The sequence below is a fragment of the Sarcophilus harrisii genome, chromosome 5, assembly GCF_902635505.1.
Source record: "Sarcophilus harrisii chromosome 5, mSarHar1.11, whole genome shotgun sequence".
NCBI lineage: Eukaryota > Metazoa > Chordata > Mammalia > Dasyuromorphia > Dasyuridae > Sarcophilus > Sarcophilus harrisii.
In genome coordinates this window covers 189229933-189251414 of record NC_045430.1, presented here as the reverse complement: position 1 = coordinate 189251414, position 21482 = coordinate 189229933, and the positions used below count along the sequence as shown (strand labels likewise).

The 21482-nt window shown below is 36.6% G+C and overlaps 1 protein-coding gene across 1 annotated transcript in view; it reads left to right on the top strand.

Annotated features, from left to right (window-relative positions):
* The first annotated feature begins 1437 nt into the window (after positions 1 to 1437).
* The window catches only part of SLC37A3 (solute carrier family 37 member 3), a 45425-nt gene continuing 25380 nt past the window's right edge, over positions 1438 to 21482 (top strand). The window contains exons 1-6 of the mRNA XM_031939196.1: positions 1438 to 1561; positions 7691 to 7856; positions 9849 to 9963; positions 17516 to 17608; positions 18433 to 18516; positions 21262 to 21407. Coding sequence (XP_031795056.1) covers positions 7768 to 7856; positions 9849 to 9963; positions 17516 to 17608; positions 18433 to 18516; positions 21262 to 21407 — 527 coding nt within the window. The 5' untranslated portion in view covers positions 1438 to 1561; positions 7691 to 7767. The remainder of the gene's footprint in view (positions 1562 to 7690; positions 7857 to 9848; positions 9964 to 17515; positions 17609 to 18432; positions 18517 to 21261; positions 21408 to 21482) is intronic.

Sequence of the window (21482 nt, the reverse complement as noted above, 5' to 3'; positions counted from 1 at the left end):
ACAACGATTCCTTTTAGACAAGATCAACCAAGCCTTGTTACCATAGGGATACAACTCTCTTCTAAACTGTGAATAGCAAACAGTTTTTCAACACTACAGCATTTCCCCAGTTGGTTTTTCTTTTCCAATTTACAGGCAAATAATAGTTTGTTCTATTAAGGTCTTAAATATTCTAGTACATGACAATTCTCTCCCTCCCCCAACACCCATACTTTGGTAAATGCATCCTAAAAGCATTCCCTTGATTTGTGGCTTTGTTTTCACCAATCACACCTTTGCTACCTGAACTAGAATTAAAGGGTTTATAGCTGAAAGAGATTTTAAGAGATTCCAATACCCTAATTTTAGAAATGTGGAATGACTTGGAAGACACACAATTAAGTTCTCCACCAATATTTCTTTGGGCAAGTCATTATACAGTACCAGTTTTCCATATCTATAAAATAGCTTTCAGTTCTTAAAAATCCTGCAAGCCATGCCCCCAAACTTATTAAATTGTTCATAATCTTTGGACCATCGATATCTTTATTAGATTTATAGCCCAAAGAACGAGGAAAAGCCTAACTGTATAAAAATGTTTATAGCATCTTCATCCCCCTTCCTTTTTTGTAGTGGCAAAGAATTGAAAACTAAAGAAGTTCCCAACAACTGGGGGAAAGCTAAACATTAATTATGTTATATAAATATAATGAAGACTTGTAGAACTTTTGCAGAGTGAAGTGAAGGAATCAGAAAAATTTATACAAAAACCGCAAAATAAAAACAATTTTGAGAGAATTAATAACAAATTAACTCAATCACCAATTACTATTGATGAGGAACTATGTCGTACCTCCTGAAGGAGAGTTGATAGACTCCAGATTCAGAATGATACATGCATTTTTTAATATGGACGATGTGAGAATTTGTTTTGCTAAGTGGCATTATGTTGCCTGGATTAAGAAAAATCTAAGTTTAATTTTAGTTTCAGATATTTATTAGCTGTATGATCCTGGCTAAATTTGCCTCAGTTTCCTCATCTGTAAAATAGGGTTAATCCTATTCTCTACTTTCCAGGTTTCTTGGGAAGATCGGGTGAGATTATGTTTTCAGAGAACTTGGTGAACATTAAGATTGTACATACTAGGTTTAAAAAATGAAACCGCATCTCTGGCCATGAGTAATGTGAGGATTTGTCCCGTTTTGCCCAAGCATAATTTGTTTTTTTTAATTGATATGGTCGTGAGAAGAAAAATACTTGTATTTGTACGTTGAAAACATTTTTTTTAAAGAAAAAAACAACCCCCCCCCCCCCCCCCCCCCCAAGTCCTGGAGAAGAAACAGGTGAGAAAGAGGAGGGCGGGACTACGACTCCCAGAATGCTCCTCGGAACCGAGCCCAGAGCCCGGGCCGCTCCCCGCTGGGGCTCGGCACGGCCCGTGCGCACGTGACCGCCCGGAAACGCCGGGCTGGAGGCGGCGGCCGGGCTGAGGTGGCTGAGCGGAGCGCGGGAGGCGCGGCCGGCGATGCGGAGCCAGAGGCGGCGGCCGCGGCGGCACCAGCTGTGGGCGATGGGTGTGGGGTAAGAGGGTCCGAGGGCTGGCTGCGGTTGGGCGCGGCGCGGCGGGGGCGGGGGGAGGGAGGATGCAGCCCGGCTGCGCCTCGGAAACAAGGGGATGCCCTGAAAAGGGCGGCGGGGCCGGCAGCCCCCCCCCTCCCCGCGGTGCCCCGCGCTCGCGGGCGTCTGCGAGCCTTGTCCGCGGGCATAGTCCGGCCCGGACCGCGCCGGGGACGCGGGGGCTGGGCAGCGGGGGGGGGGGCAAAGGACGCTGTGGCGGGGACAGGAGCGGGGGAGGGGGAGTAGGGGGAGTAGGGTGCCGGGGGGAGGGGGCTGGTGGAGTGGGCGTGGGGCTTGGGGGTGGGGGGGCTGGCAGGGTGGGGTCGAGAAAGAAGCGGTGGCAGCAAGGGCAGTGGGCAGGATTGGAGGTTTGCGGGGTGGGGCTGGCAGGATGGTAAAGAAAAAGACAAGGTAGCTGACAGGACGGCGGGCAAGGTAGAGAGACTCGAGGGTCCGAAGGGTGGGCGGGAATCTCTGGACAGAGGGGTGACTTTCCAAAAAACCCTGCAGGGTTGCACCCCAGCATTTGCCCCAGGGACGTACTTTCCGTGTCTCCACCTAAGGGTTGAGCTAGAACAAAGGGGGAGGGAAGGAGGCTTCCTGGGTTCTTGGGTCCCTCATTTAACAAAAGGGGAAAGCTTTAGAAGGTGATGATGCTCTTTCTGGTAGATGTGTAGGTTTCTAGAGTGGTGGGCTGCTTTTTAGTAATAAGACAAAATTACTATGAGAAGGATAAAGGTGTATTCTGATGAGATAGCTAAGCTGGTGCTGTTCAAGCTACCTTGCATACTGTACTGGTTATGGGTCCCTGATCCAGCAAGTTAACCTGTGCCAGTTTTAGTTTCCTGATCTGCAAAATGGATATAACAGCACTGAGGTGGGGATAAAAATGATGTGACAGGATGAGCCCTTCATACATCTTAAAACGTTGTATACATGTTAGGTTAAAAAGGATTTCCTACACTACCCAGTGAGGTTCTTACAAAGCAAGTAGTGCCCTGCTTTTGGAGTCAACACCAGTCTTGCTACTTAGGATACTTGGTAGCATGTGATCTTAAAATAACAAAGTGTTTTGACTCCAGATACTATTATTCTGAATTGAGAATCGAAGATCTGAGTTTAGATTGGACTTAGATGACTTAGATCTATATTTGAAAGGTCTCTTTGAGCTCTAAAATCATATGATCTCAAACTAGAGCCTTGCCTTTTAGTAGGACTGTTGTTCTACCCTACCAATATCCACACACATTTAAATGATTTTAAGGGTTCTTTTAGAGCTTAACTCTTTTCAATATCCCTTTTATGTTTTTTTAAGAGAAAAGATGATACAGAAAATTAACAATTTAAACATTAATTTCACTGTAGACCAAAGGTTTACATAATTCTGGATCTGTCAGGATGTATTTTTGTTCCTTATTTGTAAAGGTTCTAGTTTTTACTGTGTGCATACATATATGTACACACAGTTATATACACATGTACTTACACACTCTTTGTTTAGAAAATGTCCATCTTAAGAATTTCGCATACATTTAAACTAATTGGGAGGAACAATTTGGTTTCTAGAACTTCAGGTTGATTGGGAGATTTTCTGTTAAGAGTCTTGATTCAGATAGAAGTTATCCATTTGAGAAAAAGGGCAATTTAGACATCTATGCTTTTCCAAATTCTCTTATGTCTCTACCATCATTCTTTTTTCCCATCACCCTAGATTAGATCTTTAGTAATCTCCTTATTGAACTCTCTGACTCTACCCCCTTTCAAATTTATCCTTTCCAAAAAATAGATCTGGCCCTTCCATCCCCTTGCTCAGGAAGCTCTGGGGACTTGCTCTTGCCTTCAGGATAAAATATAAGATTCCATCAGATGTTTAAAACCCTTTTCAATCTGGCTTATAATCCACCTTTCCAGGTTCCTTTTGAGGAGTTCTTTTGTGTGTGTGTACTTTACATTCCAGTCAGACTGGCCTACTTGTTCTTTCCAATTTGTAACATTCTGTTCTGTGCCTTGGCTCAGGCCTTCTCTCATCCCTGGAAAGCAGCCTCTTCTCACTGCTATCCCTTAAAGGTAGTGGATAGAGGGCTGAGCCTGGGCTCTGGAAGATTGGGATTCAGATTTCAGCCTCGGGACACTAGCAATGGTGACCTTAGTCACTGTGCCTCAGTTTCCTGTCATGTGTAAAATGGCAACACACCCCCTTCTCTCTGGCACTGCCACGCTTCCTAGGCAGACCTTCATTATGCATGTTTGAATTGCTGCAATAGCCTTTTGAGGGGTTTGCCTACTTTACATCTCTCCCTCCTTCATTTTCCATTCAACCATCTAAAGTGATTTTCCTTAATTGAAGGTATGATCATGTCACCCGCCTCTACTTAAACTACAGTAGCTTCCTGTTACCACCAAGACCAAATACAAACTGCTTTATTGGGCATTCAGAGTCCTGTACTACCTACTCCTACTCCTGCCCCTCCCCTCCCAGTCTTCTAATTTTCTGACAGTCTAGTAACATTGGCCTCCTGATGAACAAGACATTCCAGCCCAGCATTTTCTCTGCCTAGTTTCATGCCTCGAATATTCTTCCTCCTCAACTCCATCTACTAGTTTCCCTGGCTTCCTTTATCTATAATCCCACCTTCTACAGGAAGCCTTTCTTAACTTCTCGATTACTAGATTACTATAATTCTCTTTTATTTCTTGAACTATATAGAAATTGCTTTGTAAATATTTGCATGCTGTATCTCCCATTAGATGGTTAGCTTTTTGAGAACAGGGATTGTCTCTTGCTTCTTTGTATCCTGGTGTTAATCACTGTGCCTGGCCCTTAGTGGGTGCTTAATGTATTTCTTAAATTGAATTGAGAATAATAATATTGGGGCAACTAGTTAGTGTAGTGGATAGAGTACCAGTCCTGAAGTCAGGAAGATCTGAGTTCAAATCTGGCCTCAGACACTTAACACTTCCCAGGTGTGACCCTGGCCAAGTCGCTTAGCCCCAATTGCCTCAGCAAAAAAAGAAAGAAAGAAAAAAGAGAGAATAATAATACTATCTATTTGCCTTGTAAGGATCAAATGTGGTAATATTTATAAAGTGCTTAGCACAGGGCCTGTCACGTTATAGGTGCAATAAAAATGTTAGTTGTCACAGGATCCCTAGCTTTCTTCAAACCTCATTTTGTTTGCCATATCCTAGAGAAAACTAGTCCAAATTCTCCTTCCTTCTAGAAATTATTCTTAAGCTACTTTTCTATGTATGCAAACTCCTTGAGGGCAGAGATTTTGGGTTTTTTGCCTTTCTGTATTCAGGGCCCAGCACCTATGTCTGGATACTTGTAAGATACTTAAATGTCTATTGAATTGAGTGAGATAAAAGTAATTGCACTAATTGGCATCCCAAGGAAATATCTCAAGGATTATCATATTAATTTACATGTAAAATATTAAAAATAGATGAGCTGTACTATCATACATTCACTCAACTCCCCAAATCATATAGTTTTAGAAAGGAACTCAAATCTACTAGTTGAACCCTTGGTAAAAATTCATTTTTAAGCAACCTCTGAAGTAGTTATCTTATTTTTGGGTTGAAGGCCTTCAGTAAAGGAGAGACCCACATCCCTCCTGGATAAACCATTTTACCTTGAGATAGTTCTTATTGTTTTCTTATATGGAGCCAAAGTTGTCTCTTTGGGAAAAAAATCACTTAGTTCTATTCTTTGGGGCTAATCCTTTTCCACACAAGAGTTCTTCAGATACTTGAAGACAGCTCTCATATCCCTTTCTTTCTCTCCATCCTCTACTCAGGCTCACTCCTTCTCATCTCCTCATACCCTTTTCTGTTTGTAAAGCTACATACACAACCTCTTGCATCAAGTGCACCCTTTGTATAATATGGCTTGGTATGTATGGCATCTATCTTCTTAACCATTCTGAGTGCTCTTCTGGTATAGTATAGCTCTTATGGAAGATGTAGCAATAACTGTAAGGCTATCTGGCCTTAACCCTAAGGCCAACTGATTTTAGGAATGGTGTAGTTCCATAAAAAATGCTGCCTGTCAGATAACAATCTGTTGGTCTGTAATAACCAAGTTTCTAAATTATAAAATTAGCATATCAGTGACATGAAGAACCTGATCTCTCTTTTTCCTATATGTTTATCTTGCTCCTAGTTCTTTGCTAATTTCTCTTGGAACTTAGCCCAAATAAATCTTTGCCCACAACTTGGAGACAAAATGAGTTTGTGAATTCTTTCACCATTCTGGTGATATCGACCTGGGGACCCAACATTGTTGGGTGTCTTATGCCTCGACACTTCTCTGGAAGAATTGTTATTATTCTTCCTATGAGGCAGCTTAGGTGGCTAGGTGGCTTAGATAGGCAGTGGACTTGGCGTCAGGAAGACCTGAGTTCAAATCCAACATTAGACACCAAGGACTTGTGATCTTAGACCATTGGAAAAGAAAATGGTAAAGTACTCCAGGGAAATTGAGTATGACATGATGAACAACTATATCAATGCCCTTCCTAAAAATGTGTTCCTGAAGCAGATCTCAGATACATTGGATGTAATCTGAGGACAGATTGTATTGAATTCTCTTCTTTTGGAATGGATGCTTTTATCTTTGCTGCCCGATTATATTTGCTTTGGAGGCTTTGGTGTGGCATCTGATTCCTTGTGACTAACTGAGCTTGTAGATCACTCCCTTCTTTTTAAACTAAATCTATTGCCTATCCTCATCTTCTTGATTTGATATTCATAGTTGATTTTTGTTTTCACGAATAGAATTTTACATTTCTTCTATTAAATGTAATCTTTTTTGATTTGACCCATTTTTTTACTTTGTAGAGATAATACTAGACATATATTGTGTTATTTTGTATGTAACTTTTGATCCTCATTACACTATAAGATATTTACTGTATATATTAACTTTTCCATTATGTAAATGAATAAACTTCACAGATGTTAAGACACATAATAGAAACAGTGCTTGAGACAAAATTCAAACTCAGACTTTTTCACTTCTATTTTCAGTCAGTTGCAGCTTTTTGTATCCCCATTTGTAACAATATATGTAAATCACTTTAGCATCTATGTTTAGCATCTATTAATGTTTCAGAATTTTGCCAGGCTCATAGGCAATCAAAATTATGCTCATTGGTCTATAGTTTTAAGAATCCATGTTTTTCTTTTTCTGGAAGATCAGAACAATAGTCATCCAGTTCTTGCCCTTTAGCATCTCTCCCATGCTTTCAAATTTATAGTCTTCCTATCAAAATATTTTTTAAAATGGGGCTTAAATGAGTTTATAGCTTTTAAGGTTTTTATATATTTACTTCATTTATATACAGGTAAAAATAAGTAAGAGAGAAGTTGTGAATGCAGACTTAGAAGATGCTATTTTTGGTCTGGAAATTCTCTTGTAGCTTTTATAATATATCTGACAATATCAGTATTTTGGCAATTTTTTCATTATTTAAGAAAATGAATATGATTTTGTTAGTATTGTTGAGGTTCAGAAGGAGACCCCAAAAGGTTGGGGAGACCAGTGTCATGAGGTATCTCAAAAGAATTTGCAGGCTTGAACCCATCTTTCAAGTCAAGAGCTTGTAATTCTAATGCCAATTGAAGTGGGCTAAGTTTTAAAAGGATTTAGCAAAGAACCAGGAGGAAAGAAGATAAATTTATAGAACAAAATTAGAGAGACCAAAGCTTTGTTACTTATTTGCTAATTTTGTGGCTTACAGGTAGGTTTGAGGGGTAGTCTATTTACTATTGTCTGAGAAACTTTATTATCACTGACCAGCAGATCATCTGTCTAACAGTCAGCAGTGCTTGTAGGACTATTCTATGGTTAGAAGACTTTTAGAATGATTGACAGACAGATTGTTAAAACAATAGCATTCTAAGGTCAGGGGACCTCAGGATCACTGCTATATTTCCCCTAGAGGCTGTACCTCATCAGGACTAGCTAAAGGTCATTAGATAATCTTGTTATAAGACTAAGTATATTTATATCTCTGCATACATTTTTGGTTGATCTATTAAAATAACCTTTATGAATTGCATTATAATAATTTTTTTTTGTCTTGCCAGACAGGAAAGATGATCTAAAATCATTCACCTTCTAAGCATTAAGATCAAGGCTGAGGTAGAAAGGACAGGAAGAAAGTATGGCTGGACCCAATACTTTGCAAAGTAGAACTTGGGTATCCAGATTTACTCAGCATCATGTTGTTGTGTTCCTGCTCACTTTCTTCAGGTAGGTTTTTATTGAAATTCGTTCTCCTTATTCACTGTTGGTTCACTCCCAATCTTTGAATTATTGTTTCTATGTTAGGTAATGCTGAAATCTATATCTCTAATAGAGATAGAGCCCTGATTTCTTTTTCAAATTCCAAACCACAACTCCAGCTGAATACAGGACATATATATATACCCAGATATCCTATTGCTATGTCAAATTTAACATTTTAAGCTGCTTATTTTGCTACTAGACCTCTTATTTCTACCATGGCTGCTGCTTTCATTGTTGCCCTTAGTTCTCTGTTCTCCCACATTCCAAACCTTAATGTAATCTTTACTGCTTTCCTCTTTCTCACCTCTAATATAATTATCAAATACTATTCTTCTTTCCAGTGTCTCTTGTATCCATTCTCACTCACTAGTTTTCATTAATCATATATAAATTTTTATTATGACCTGCTTATATTATTGCAACAGCTACAAAACAAGCCTTTCTCCCCCCTTTTCCTGAGCTCCTGAAGCAAATTAAAATGTAACTGAGAAGTGTTTAACAAAATAAATAAAAATGCTACGCAACATAACGTTAACATATGGTTTTCTAAGTCAATATGATGAGCAGGAAGTTGACACTACTACTGCATATACTTTGTTTTTCTATTTCTGTTCCTTTGTTCATGCCGTTTCTTGTCCTTGGTATATAAATTCTCACCTCACCAGTGAATTTCTCCCTACACACAGTATTTCTGTTAAGTATTAATAATGTTATTTTGTATCATAATTGTTTGTAGTGTTTCTCAGTCCTGAGTTTATGAATTTCATGAAGGCAGAGATCTGATTATATTTAAACTTTGTATCTGCCAACATAGTACTTTGTACAAATAAGGTATACCAAAAAAAAAATTCAATTGAATCAAATTGGATATGCCCAGTGCATTGGTCCCCAAGTCTTGGACCTGAGAGCTGCTTCTATTTGCTTACAAGAATCAGGTATTTAGGAATAGGGTTTTCAAATAGTGGAAACTGGGAGAGTTCATTTATTTAATTCTTGTTGTTTCTAGTGTTTTGGTAGTTCCACTGAGTGAATCTTTTCAAGGATTCCTCTAAAAGTAATGCTCTAGAGATTGCCAATGAGAAGTCTGTAAGGGGGCCAGTGACTGTAACTGAAAGACTCCTGTTAGTGTTGTGTAGCTTTAAAGGGATTCATACCAACAGATCATTTGTGCCTTATTTCTGTTCTGCCTCACGTATAATACCCTATTCTCTTGTCTTTGTACTGACTGAGCCTATACCTAGAATGTCGTATCTCCTAGTATCTCTCTTTTCCTTTAAAGATGTGATTCAAGAACTGTCTTGTCTCTGAAGCCTTTTCTGTCCTCTTCTCCCTGTCTCCTCCAACTGCTAGTGCCCTTCTTAAACTACCTTTTATGTAATGACTGTTTATGTTTATTGATTTTTTTATGCTGTATATATGTATGTCTCTTGCTCTATATTTTACATGTATTTTTTTTCTTGCAAGTAGGGTGTTACATTCTTTATATTTATTTCTTAGGAACCTGGGATTTGGTAGTCATTTAACAAATAATTGTTGATTAATTGAACTAATACTGTCAAAGGTATGTTGCCTGAGTGTCAGAAATTCAGCCATTTTGGTACCCACTTCTAAAGCATAGAAGTCATAATTTCATTTGTATGAAATTAAGTTTCATTAATTCCATATGACTAAATGCAAGATAAGAATATAATTATGGGAAGGCATTGTTTAAAACTGGAACCAGTCTGGAAGTATCTGTGTCAATATTGGCTAATAGTGAAAGATACACAGTAGACTAGTTATTTGCCATGTTGCTTAGCCAAACCTGTTCTAAGGTAAAGCTATTTCTCTCCATAGAGAGAAAACCTTACATGAAAACTTTAGAGTAAAAAAGAACCAGATGGGAGTAACTACATGATTTATTGTTTGCTGTTTCCTTTCTCCCTGTTATTTACCTCTATTTTCTTTTTTCTGTAGTTATTCACTTCTTCATGCTTCAAGAAAAACCTTTAGCAATGTGAAGGTCAGCATTTCTAGCCAATGGACTCCAACATACTTAAACAAAACTGGTGTGAAACTGGAGCCTGTTGAGGTAAGGAGAATGGTCCCTCAGTGAACTACATCTCTGTGTCTCCATTTCCTTTGATGTTGTTTATATGGTACTTTTCCTGTTCAGAATCCTTGTTTCTGTCATAAACTTTTTTCTGTCATAAACTCCTTTTTCTGGTTTTTAAGACTTCTAATCTGGTCCCACCTTAAAGAACAGATTAATTTCAGTGCTTTAAAAAATGCAGACTTGACTTGAATCAGACTATTCTGTATATGTAATGCTTATTTATTCCTTTGAGCACATGCCCCTAATGGTTTCCTCTTTTGGAAATTGTCTCTTCTTTATCTATTCAGTTCCTGCTCACCCATCAAGGAGTACAAAGTGACTTCTAGCTCTTTTATAAAGTTTTGTCCATGCACAGAATGTCGTCTTCTAATTTTGTGTTTCATATCTTTAAATATTTTGATGACAGCTTTGATCCTACAGCTTGCTCTCTTTTGATAGTTATTTTTATTTTTTCTTTTCTTTTATCTTTTTCTTTCCTAAGTTAGGCAACCCTCCATAGACTAGAACCTAGGAGTCCTCAAAAGTTCACTGTCCCTCAGACTGTTGGAAGGCCAAACTATAGTAAAAATAAAAACTTTGTTTTGTGGGCCTTTAAATAAAGAAACTTCATAGCCCTGGGTGAGGGGAATAAACATCCTCAACTGCCGCATCTGGCCTGCGGGCCGTAGTTTGAGGATCCTTGGACTAGATGGTTGGTTAGGTCCCCTCTAAATCTAAACTTCTGTGATTCTGATTCATGGGATTCATCACATGCTCCTTTGGTCAGGGTCTTTCTTCATAATATCCAGAACTGAAAATGTTATTTCAGATGTGGTCCGATTAGTGCAAAGTAAAAGTGAGACTGCTTCCTTCCTGGACATTGATAGTTCCATTACCACAGTAGCATTAACTTTTTTTTTCCCTTTTTTAAAAAAATTAAATATTTTTTATTTTTTCCAGTTACATGCGAAACAATTTTTTTTTACATTTGTTCTTTAAAATTTTGAGTTCCAGATTCTCCCCCTTTTTTCCCATGCCTCCCTCCCCCCCAGAAGGCCCTTGTGAAGATGTGTAAAATATTTCCATAAAAGATGCAAAAGAAAACATAGATCTCTTCCCCCCCCCAAAAAAAACCCTCATCAAAAAAAAAAAAAAAAAGTATGTTTTAATCTGTATTCAAACACAATCAGTTCTTTCTCAGTGTATGGATAGTATTTTTCATCGTAAGTCTCTCAGAGTAGTCTTATATTATTGAGAATAGCAAAGTCATTTACAATTCATAATCCCATAACTTTGCTATTTCTCTATAAATTACTCTGTACATTTCAATTTGCTGCTTTAGCTCATGGAGCATTTTCCAGGTATTTCTGATAATATCCTACTCATTACTTCTTATAAAATAGTATTTTTCCTTTATAATCCCATATCATAATTTATTTAGCCAATCCTCAGTTGATGCGCAAAAAGCTGCTAAAAATATTTTTATCATATAGGTTCTTTTCTTTTTTAAAAAAAAGACATCTTTTTTTGGATTCATGCCTAGTAATGGTACTGTTAGATCAAAGGATAGGCACAGATTTTATAACTGGGCATAGAGCATGCCTTTTGATCATTGATCAATTGAGGAATGGCTCTTTTATATACATGTGTGTGTGTGTGTGTATATGTATATATACATACATATATATATAATATATATATGTAAAATAAATTTAACTCAGTGCTCTGTACGTTAGAAAAATGAGGTCTTCATGAAAGAAACTTGATTCTTTTCATAATTATTATTGCTAACTGTATTTCCCCCTTGTTTATTCTATTTTTTTCTTTCCTTTCACCTGTCCCTCCTCAAAAGTGTTTTGCTCCTGACCAGCCCCTCCCCCAAGATATTCTTACTTACCTTCCCCATGGTTCTTATAGTGCCTTCTCTTCCTACTTTTCTGTAGGGTAAGATGTATTTTTATACCCATATTGAGTGTATGTTATTTCCTCATTGAACCAATTATGATGATCCTTCCCTCCCTTCTCCATTGTAAAAACTTTTTTCTTGTTACTTTTATGGCAGATAATCTATACCATTCCAACTCTCCCTTTCCTCTCTTACTCCTTGATTTTATTTATTTTTTGGTTCTTATCCTGCTGGAGTCCAATTCTAATGAAAAACTAAGAATGTGAATGAATAACCGAGGACCAGGCAGAAGATATGCTGTGCAGTCTTCATTTTATTAATCTGAGTGTCAATATTTTATACTTTCCAGTCTGATTGTCACTAGCATCCTTTGCTTTTCAAAGTCAATACACAATCCAAACTTTGACATTCCTGTGTCTGCCTTAACTAAGAAAGCCTATCCGCAGAATTGCAAATAGCGCAGAATTGTAAACAGTTGTGACATTTGTCACTACATAGCAGAAATTATTGTACTAATGTATTTAACCTCAAGTATGTCTTTGATTCATTCCATCCTAAATTTACCAAGAATATCTTTGATTTATTGTGTAGTAGAGAATGCTTTTGTTCCAGTTGCAATTATTGTTGTTGTTTTTTCTTTTTTTCTTTTGCTGAGGCAATTGGGATTAAGTGACTTGCCCAGGGTCACACAGCTAGAAATTGTGTCTGAGGCCAGATTTGAACTCAAGTCCTCCTGACTTCAGGGCTGCTGCTCTATCCAATACACTAACTAGCTGCTCCAATTTTATTATTCTCAATTCAATTCAAGAAACATATTAAGCACCCACTAAAGGCCAGGCACAGTGATTATTCTGATTAACACCAGGATACAAAGAAACAAAAGACAATCCCTGTTCTCAAAAAGCTAAGCATCTAATGGGAGATACAGCATGCAAATATGCACCACCTAGCTGCCCCCTCTATCAAGTTTTTTAACAGGTCTGTCTCTACAATTTATTTTATTGGAAATAAAATTTTTTGGAAAAAAAATGGTGAGCCAGAATTTGAAATATCCCTGACAGAGAGTTGGTCTCAAGTAAAACCTGGACCGGACTCTTACTGTTTTAAGGACTTAATTCCTGGCCCTCTACATTATCCCTTCCTATTCAACTCATACTTGTGCCCTCTGTGTGTTTGCGCGCTCTCGCTCTCTCTCTCTCTCTCTCTCTCTCTCTCTCTCTCTCTCTCTCTCTCTCTTTCTCTCCCTCTCTCTCTCTCTCTCTTTGTATGTATATATATATATTTTTTTTTTTTCCCTTCTAACTGCCATAATAATGAGAAAGTTCTTATGAGTTATCTTCCCATGTAGGAATATAAACAGATAAACCTTATTAAGTCCCTTATGATTTCCCTTTCCTGATTACCTCCTTATACTTCTCACTCCTGATTTTCTATTCAGCTCTGGTCTTTTCATCACGAATGCTTGGAAATCTTCTATTTGATTGAATGTCCACCTTTTCCCATGAAGGATTATACTCAGTTTAATGGATAGGTTTTTTTTGTTTTTTTTTTTTAAGAAATGATATCACAGTTAACTCTTGTTGAACATTTAGTCAGATTATACTCCAGACTTTTTTCCTTTGGATACTATTAAGACAAAAAATCATATTTTTTAGAGAGAGGCTAATTCCAGAAGTTTGAATCAGAGTTCTTAACTTGTTTGTGTCATGGACATATCCTTGCAACTGTTGAATTCCTCAAAAGAGGATGTTTTTAAACTATATGGAATTACAAAAGAAACTCAATTATGATTAAGTATTGTGATGTTTTTGTTCCTTTTAAGTTCACAAATTCCTTTCTTGAAATCTATCATGATTCCAGGTCAGTAACTCTCTCATCACAAATTGTGAATAAATTAAATACTTGTAGGTCCATGAAGGAATTTGTAACCATTCATTTACTTGCCCTCAGATAGAACTGATGCTACTTCCTCTACCTTATTTTTCTTTCTCCAAGGTTTGTCAGGAAAGAGGTACCTAAATGGATCAAATATAGATATATAAAGTTGTCTCTCACTTGTGCTTTTGCTTTCTTAGATGTCCACAAGTTCAGCCTCTTAATCTGCTCCATTCAGATTTTGAAAGAGAGGAAATTAGTTACACAAGTTGAAAGATGTTCTTAGATCTAAAAGTATCTGTGAAGTTAGACTGAACCCCAATTTATATCTGCACATGATATTAAATATCTAGAAAATCATCAGAAATATCATCAAGTATCTTTGTTATTTGTCTTTGACACTGTCTCCAGGTTTTGTATGGTAATAAGAAATACAGACACAGTATAAGCTTATTCTTACCAGCTTACACCCATGAAGCTCCATTCCCTTTGACGTGGCCAAACATTAAAAAAAAATGAGAATCAGTAAATAGAGGATAAATACAGATACTGAATTACTTTAAGCATTTGTGGTTTTGCTGGTATTTCCTCCACCAGTGCAGATTTCAGCCTTTCTAAAACACAAATCTCCAAACTTCAGGAGAGCTGTGGCCTTAAAATGCATCACCCTGTAGTCTAGCCCAGTCTTCAGATTTAACTAGATTGGGCTGTTACAGTCTGATAAACAGTTATGTAGACAACTGGCTTTTCAAACGTGTCACAAATGCTCTTACATGTATATAGAGATATACTTGTTTTTGTGTGCCTGTCCACACTTTGATCTAGCTTGGAGTATTTATATATATGTATACACAAATACATATATGTAGAAGGTGAGCTTTGAACTGAATCTTGAAGGAATCCAGGGAAACCTAAGGTGGAAGTGAAGAGATAGTATTCCATGGATAAGGGATAGCCATTGCAATGGCATACAAGTCTGCAGTGGAGGATGGTGTTTGAGGAGCTCCAACTAGGCCAGTGTAGCTGGATCTTTAAGTGTGTAGAAGGGAGTAAAGTCTAAAAAAACTGGAAAGTACACACGCCCATACACATGTACACCTACATTTTTATCTAAAGGGAGCTCCAGAATACACACCAACACTTTATATGTAAAATTGTTTTCTAAAATTGTGCTTTTCTGCATATTTTCTGTTGCAAATCTAGGTTCCCAGTATTGATATGTATATACTACCAAGATGCAAAACCTACATTTAACATGTTTCGTGTACTTAGCAATGTTTTAGAGTCATTGTATCTGGGACTTGCACATTAAACAATTCATCATATACAATCAGGCCAATTTCTGCTTCATTGAGTAATCTTCCTTCCTTGTGTTGTCTTGCTAAAGTAAATCTTATTGTAGCTTGCTTTTATTATCTTCTCTTATGGTTTTGCTTTGGTCTTTTTTTTTTTTTTTTTTTACTCATTTGGTAGACAAACATTCCAAAATGGCATTTTCCCTGAGGCATAGTTTTAATACTTCATCAAAAAACCAAACCAAACAAAAAAACCAGCTCTTCAAGTCTCCCTTTCTCCTTGTCAGAAGCTGCTAGTTGTTGTGAAAGCAGCTTTTGCAAAGAATCTGTTTGTCATTTTCTGAGAAATAGAAAATAAAAGAAAAAAGCCACAGCCTTACAGAAATTTTATATAAGGCCTTTGCTCTGACTCTCTCCATTTGTACTTCATTCTTTCAAAAGAATTTCACAGTCACTTTGAGTGCATAGCATTTGGGATAACAAAATGAAAGATGTAATTAAAGGGAAGTGATGTGTTGCCCAATAGTTATCTTTGAAGGTTAAAGAGCCTTCATTCACACCTAGCAAGATAAGGCTTCTTTCTCCCTTTCATCAGATTTATAGAGTTGGAACTGGACAGGACTCGAGAGGCCGCTCCTCCTTTTACAGGGAGCAGCTGAAGCCCCAGAGAAGTGACTTGACTAAGGTCAATTTCACATTGGCAAAGTTGGCATTTGAAGCCAAACCATCTGTTTCACTTAGCTCGTAGGCCCCTTCCTGTCTTTAGCAGGAACTATGTTTTCTAGTAAAGTGTTGTAGGAGTTTGGACTATAAAATAATAAGCCATTACTATAAATCACTGTTTTCTAATTATGTCTGCTTTTGGTATGATATTTAATTTAATGAATCTTGTTAACTTTAAGAATAAATTCTGTTAAATATATATGATTTTAAAAGGTTTACTGAATTCTTGCAGAATTTTTTTTAAGTCCTAGGGCCTAATTTTTTTCCCCTGAAAGAAAACATTTTTGAAACCTTAATGGAATTTGGGGAGAAAATAGTATGATTTATGAAAAATTATCTTTTAAATAATATACTTATTATTACTTAAATTTATATACTTATAGTTACAGCTGGAATATTCAGAAGTATCACAGAATTTAGATCTAGAAAGAATCTCAGAAATTATCTAGTCCAAACATCTCAGTTTAAAAATGAGAAAACTGAGGCTCATAAACATAAAGATTGAGATGTTATCTGTGGTCATGTCACTACCTTAAGTTCAAAAGCAGACCAAGAACTGAGGTCTTATAAATCCCATTTCAGAAGACTAGGGAGGCAGATGAGTGTTAGGTGAAAGGAAATTTTTTTTTAAAATAGTAGATGAAATCTACTGGTCATCCTGCCATTTAGGGGAGGGGGTGGGGGGGGTAAGAGGTGAAAAATTGGAACAAGAGGTTTGGCAATTGTTAATGCTGTAAAGTTACCCATGTATATATCCTGTAAATTAAAGGCTATTAAATAAAAAAAAAAAAAAAAAAAAAAAAAGAAGAAAAAAAAAAAATAGTAGATGAAAAATTTCTTAAGAGAAGCATCCAGCTTATATGAATTTTAAAATGTATTTTTAAATAGTCAATTTGTAATCTTGTTGGAGAAGAGGTTTCAAATGGCAGGTGGGATGCCTTGATTTTTCTGATTGGCTTTGTCATGTTGAACATTTTTATATTGATTCACATCAGTCAGCATTTAGTAAGTCTGCTTTGTCTGAGGCACTGTGCAAGAACCTTAGGAGTACATATATAAAGAATAAAGTAAGCCCTGATCTTAAGAAGCTAGATGCCATGTCTATTAGATTGGTAAATGATACCAAGCTTGGAGGGATAACTAATACATTGGACAATAGAAAGGGCTGCAGAAAAATCTCAGCAGGTTAGGACATTGGGCTAAATCTGAAAAGATATCGTAAAATGGGGGTAATAATAGTACCTATCTCCCTGGATTGTAGTGTGGGTAAAACCTTAAAGAGCTTTGTAAATGCTAGCTATTAGTGATGATGATGATGATGATGATGGTAAGTGGCAATAACATGGGCAAGTATTAGAAACAATGGGTCCACTTAAATGTTTGTTATTGACCAGGTCACTTAATTTTTGCCTTTTTTTTTTTAACCTATAAAATATGAACAATTCTTTCCATATCTTTTTGAAAATGGTTGGTGATAACAAAACGAGACAACATTTGTGAAAACACTTTGTAAAATATAAAGTACTATGCAGATGATTATTTTTTTTTTTTTATTATAGCTTTTTATTTACAAGATATATGCATGGGTAATTTTTCAGCATAGACAATTGTAAAACCTTTTGTTGCAACTTTTCACCTCCTCCCCTAGATGGCAGGTAGACCAATACATGTTAAATACGTTAAAGTATGTGTTAAATACAATATATGTATACTAGATGATTATTCTTGTTCGTTGTGATTATTCTTATAGCTTTGGAACAGCAACCATTTATTTCCAAATGCAGAGGAAGCAACTCTTTTCCTAGGAACACTGGACACTATTTTTCTCTTCTCTTATGCTGTGGTAAGTTTTAGAATTCTTAGCATGGGGAACTTGAGGGAAGAGGTAGAGGGGAATGATTCTTCCATTAAATTTAGTTTGGTGTTTTGGATTTGAATAGTTTTCCATTTGTTAATGATAGTTGCTATCCTTCCCATTTTCTTTCTTAGCACTTAACTAAAAATTCTTTGTATACCAAGGCAGTTTTTCTTGTCTTGGCTAGTTGGAATCCTCAGTGGACCCTAAAATTTTTTAGAGGTACTCGTCGAACCTTTTTTGAATAACTGTTTAGTGTTGCCATTCACATTGGCACTGAAATATGTGAATAGAGGGCAATGACTCCTTTCACTTTTGGGGGGCCTCCTTCTACCTATGTGTGATCTCCTAACTTGTCAAGGAGAGATCATCATTTTACTATCAATGGTCAAGTCATGGGGAATGTTGGATGAAGGTTGTAGAGTAATCTCTAAATATTTTTGTTAATATGGGCAGTTTCTATGTCTTTTCTTGGAAGAACAAAATGTAGATTTAGAATTGAAAGAGATCCCAAAGGTTGTGCAAGCCAAATGTCTTCTAGTCTCTCCTTTGACATACATACTTGTTCTATTTATGAGGAGCTTTAGTTGTGATATAGAATTCTTTACATTCATCTGAATTGCCCTCCTTATAACTTAGAGTTCACCAAAATTTTGTGAAGCTGACTTGGACAGTCTAGCCTTGAGATGGAATTTAAAGTTATTTTAGTGCATCATTTGCTGTATCTGTTTGCATCTGGAGCACTTAGCAGCTCGTCATTACTTGGTTTTGCTCTTATTCAAAGCTTCTAAATAAATATTTCCCCCTTTTAGGGTCTTTTCATCAGTGGTATAATTGGGGATCGGTTCAATATGCGATGGGTTCTGTCCTTTGGCATGTGCTCCTCTGCAGTGGTGGTAAGTCTGAAATCTGGTGTTTGAATAAATGCTTTTCCAGAGAAATGTATCGTCACCAAAATAATCTTTGGTCTCTGCCCTATGCATCCTTTTATAAGAACATATCTTGGTCTCAGATATTTTTCCCTAGAGGCTATTTTATTGAAACAGACCTTGATACAGGCTTGCTATGGATGGTGTCAGTTGTTCCTTCTTGATTTTGTAGATTCTATCTGTTGGCAGTGGCCTTTTCTATCATCACCTTCCTGCACCCTTTTCCTGGCAGTGGTTTGCTGGTTCAGATTTGTAATGGAGCATTTAGCTGGCTAGAATTGTGTATAAAGGAAGAATAAAGAGGCTTTGTACCAGGGTAAGGACCATTGGTTTTTTCCAATGAATGAAATCTGCACATTTTATGCCATCTCCTTTGGTGATTGGGAGGTCTTTGCTTTCCTCCTGCTCCTTAGTTGAGCTCATGAATAAGTGAGTTTTTACTCTACATAGTTCAGATAGATAAGACAAGCCAAAGTTTGCTTAGCAAAGCAATGCACACTGATTATAAAGGTAAATTAATTGTGTAACAGTATTCCAGAAGGCTTATTAAATAAAAGTACTTAAGAACCTTGTTTTCAAGGACTTGAGATGTGATGATTATACACAAACAATTCATTAGCCAATTAAAAATAATTCTTAAACATTAAAGGATCCATAAGCTCCTCTAGTTATTTACACACACACACACACACACACAAAGACATATATACACATGTGTATTTGTGTCATCATGCAGACACTTGTTTTGAAACTAGATCTCCCTTTCTCGTGGTCATCTAAGTGATGTAGTGGATAGAGCATGATGACCTGAGGCCACATTTGAAATTTGACATTTATTAGCTCTGTTATCCTATTCAAGTCACTTAACCCTGTTTATCTCAGTTTTTCCATCTGTAAAACAAGATAGAGCAGGAAATAGTAAATTACTCCAAGCTTCTTTGCCAAAAAAAACTCCAATGGGATCATAAATAGTTAAACATAATTGAAACAATTGAACGACAAACCTAGTCATTCTGGGTTAAAGATTCCTTATAGTCATTCCTAATTAAAAATATTAAATAAAGTTATCATTCATCCACATTGTAGTTTTGGAAGTTGAAATAGATTAGTTATTCTATAGTTTAGAGGGAAAAAATAGGCACATCATTATTAATCATAACCTGTGAACCCATAAATAATATTTTGGGTGTGTTCCTTTTAAGGGGCTACATTTTCTGAAAAGGGAGAACTGCATTCTATCTGGCCTTTGGGAAATAGGAAATAGAATAGAGATAGCTTCTTAATCACTTCCTATATTTCTCTCTCATCCCAAATGACTGTTTGATTTGGGTTTTTTTTGACTGTAGCCGTATTCTTTTCAATTCCTTTTGAGCTAATTTATGTAATTATATGACAATTATAGGTGTGGCAGTGGATAGAGCACCAGCCCTGAAGTCAGGAAGACCAGAGTTCAAATGTGATCTCAGATACTTAACACTGCCTGGCTGTGTGACCCTGGGCAAGTCACTTAATCCCAATTGCCTCAGCAAAAAAAAAAAAATAGTTTCAGTGTAATTATATGGCTTTCCAGAAATATTCCTTATCTAGGTTATTTGTAATGCATTCATCCTTTTGAAGTATATTTTACTTTGCATATTCATGTGATTATAATTGATGTCTGTGATTTAAATTGAGGATGTTTGAAAAAATAAAATTTCAGACATCTTTAAAACAAATGCAGTAAGCTCCAAATGTAGCCCTTATGTTTAGTTTATTTCTTTTATTTTGAAAATTCAGTTCTTAAAAAACTTTATTCTTTTTAGTACTTGTTTCCTATTAGGGAAGTGTAATGGACTGCTGTTTTAATGTTTGAGGAGTAAAAGATAGACAAGTAGGTTGAATTTGTTTGAATAGTTGGTAATTAATCAAAAGAAACTAAGGGGTTTCTTTCCCTCTAAAATTACTCAGAGTAAAGTAAGCAAATTACAACTAGTCTCTGAGATGTATTCTGTTATTTTGTAAGCGAATCAGCATTAAATTGTGTGATTACATTCAGATGGAACTGTACTTTCATGTATGTGAATTTTTTTCTCTAGTGACTAGGATTGAAACCCACCAATGCCTATCTATCCTGTGGCTTTTTTTGTCTTTTCCTTTCATGTCTTTTACGATAGATTCATCTAGAATGATGGTTGTTGATAATTTCTTTTGAAATGAGGAATAATTGATGACTTTGAACTTCCTGAGCAGTTTCTTGAAGATGAGAATTAGAATCAGGGGGTGTATAACTACATTTGGATGATGTGAAACAGGTTGGATTAAGTTAGAAAGATTGGAAAAAATCCACGAGGAAACTGATGAAGATATGATTTCTTCATGTAGAGCATGAAGAGAAGAGCAGAGAGAAGAAATATAATGATTTTTCTAAAATCTATCTAAATGTATATCAAGGTATAAAATGATTTTTGAGTTTTATATCTTTTGACTTGAATCTCTCTACAATCAGAAATTGTGTTTGTGTTGTGTATATGAAGCTGGCTTCATATAGTAACATTTGAGAGTTGGTTACATTTCCTTCAGGTGTTATCTCATTAGGTACTGATACCCAGATGGTCGTCTTGCTTAGCCATATGGGATGTACCAAATAGAAAATGTGAAATTTAATTTTGGCTGCATTTAAATTATAGTTGGTAATGTCATAATTATGTTGTCATCTTTGTTTTTTCTCCTAAGGTATTTTGCTTTGGCACCCTCACAGAATGGCTTCATTTCTATAACAAGTGGTTCTACTGCTCCCTGTGGATTTTGAATGGCCTGCTCCAGTCCACTGGTTGGCCATGTGTTGTTGCAGTAATGGGCAACTGGTTTGGGAAAGCTGGGTGGGTGTGTCATTCTTCCCTTTCAACTACCTACTAAAGTATTTTATATAGTAGATTATTCAGACTTGTAAAAAC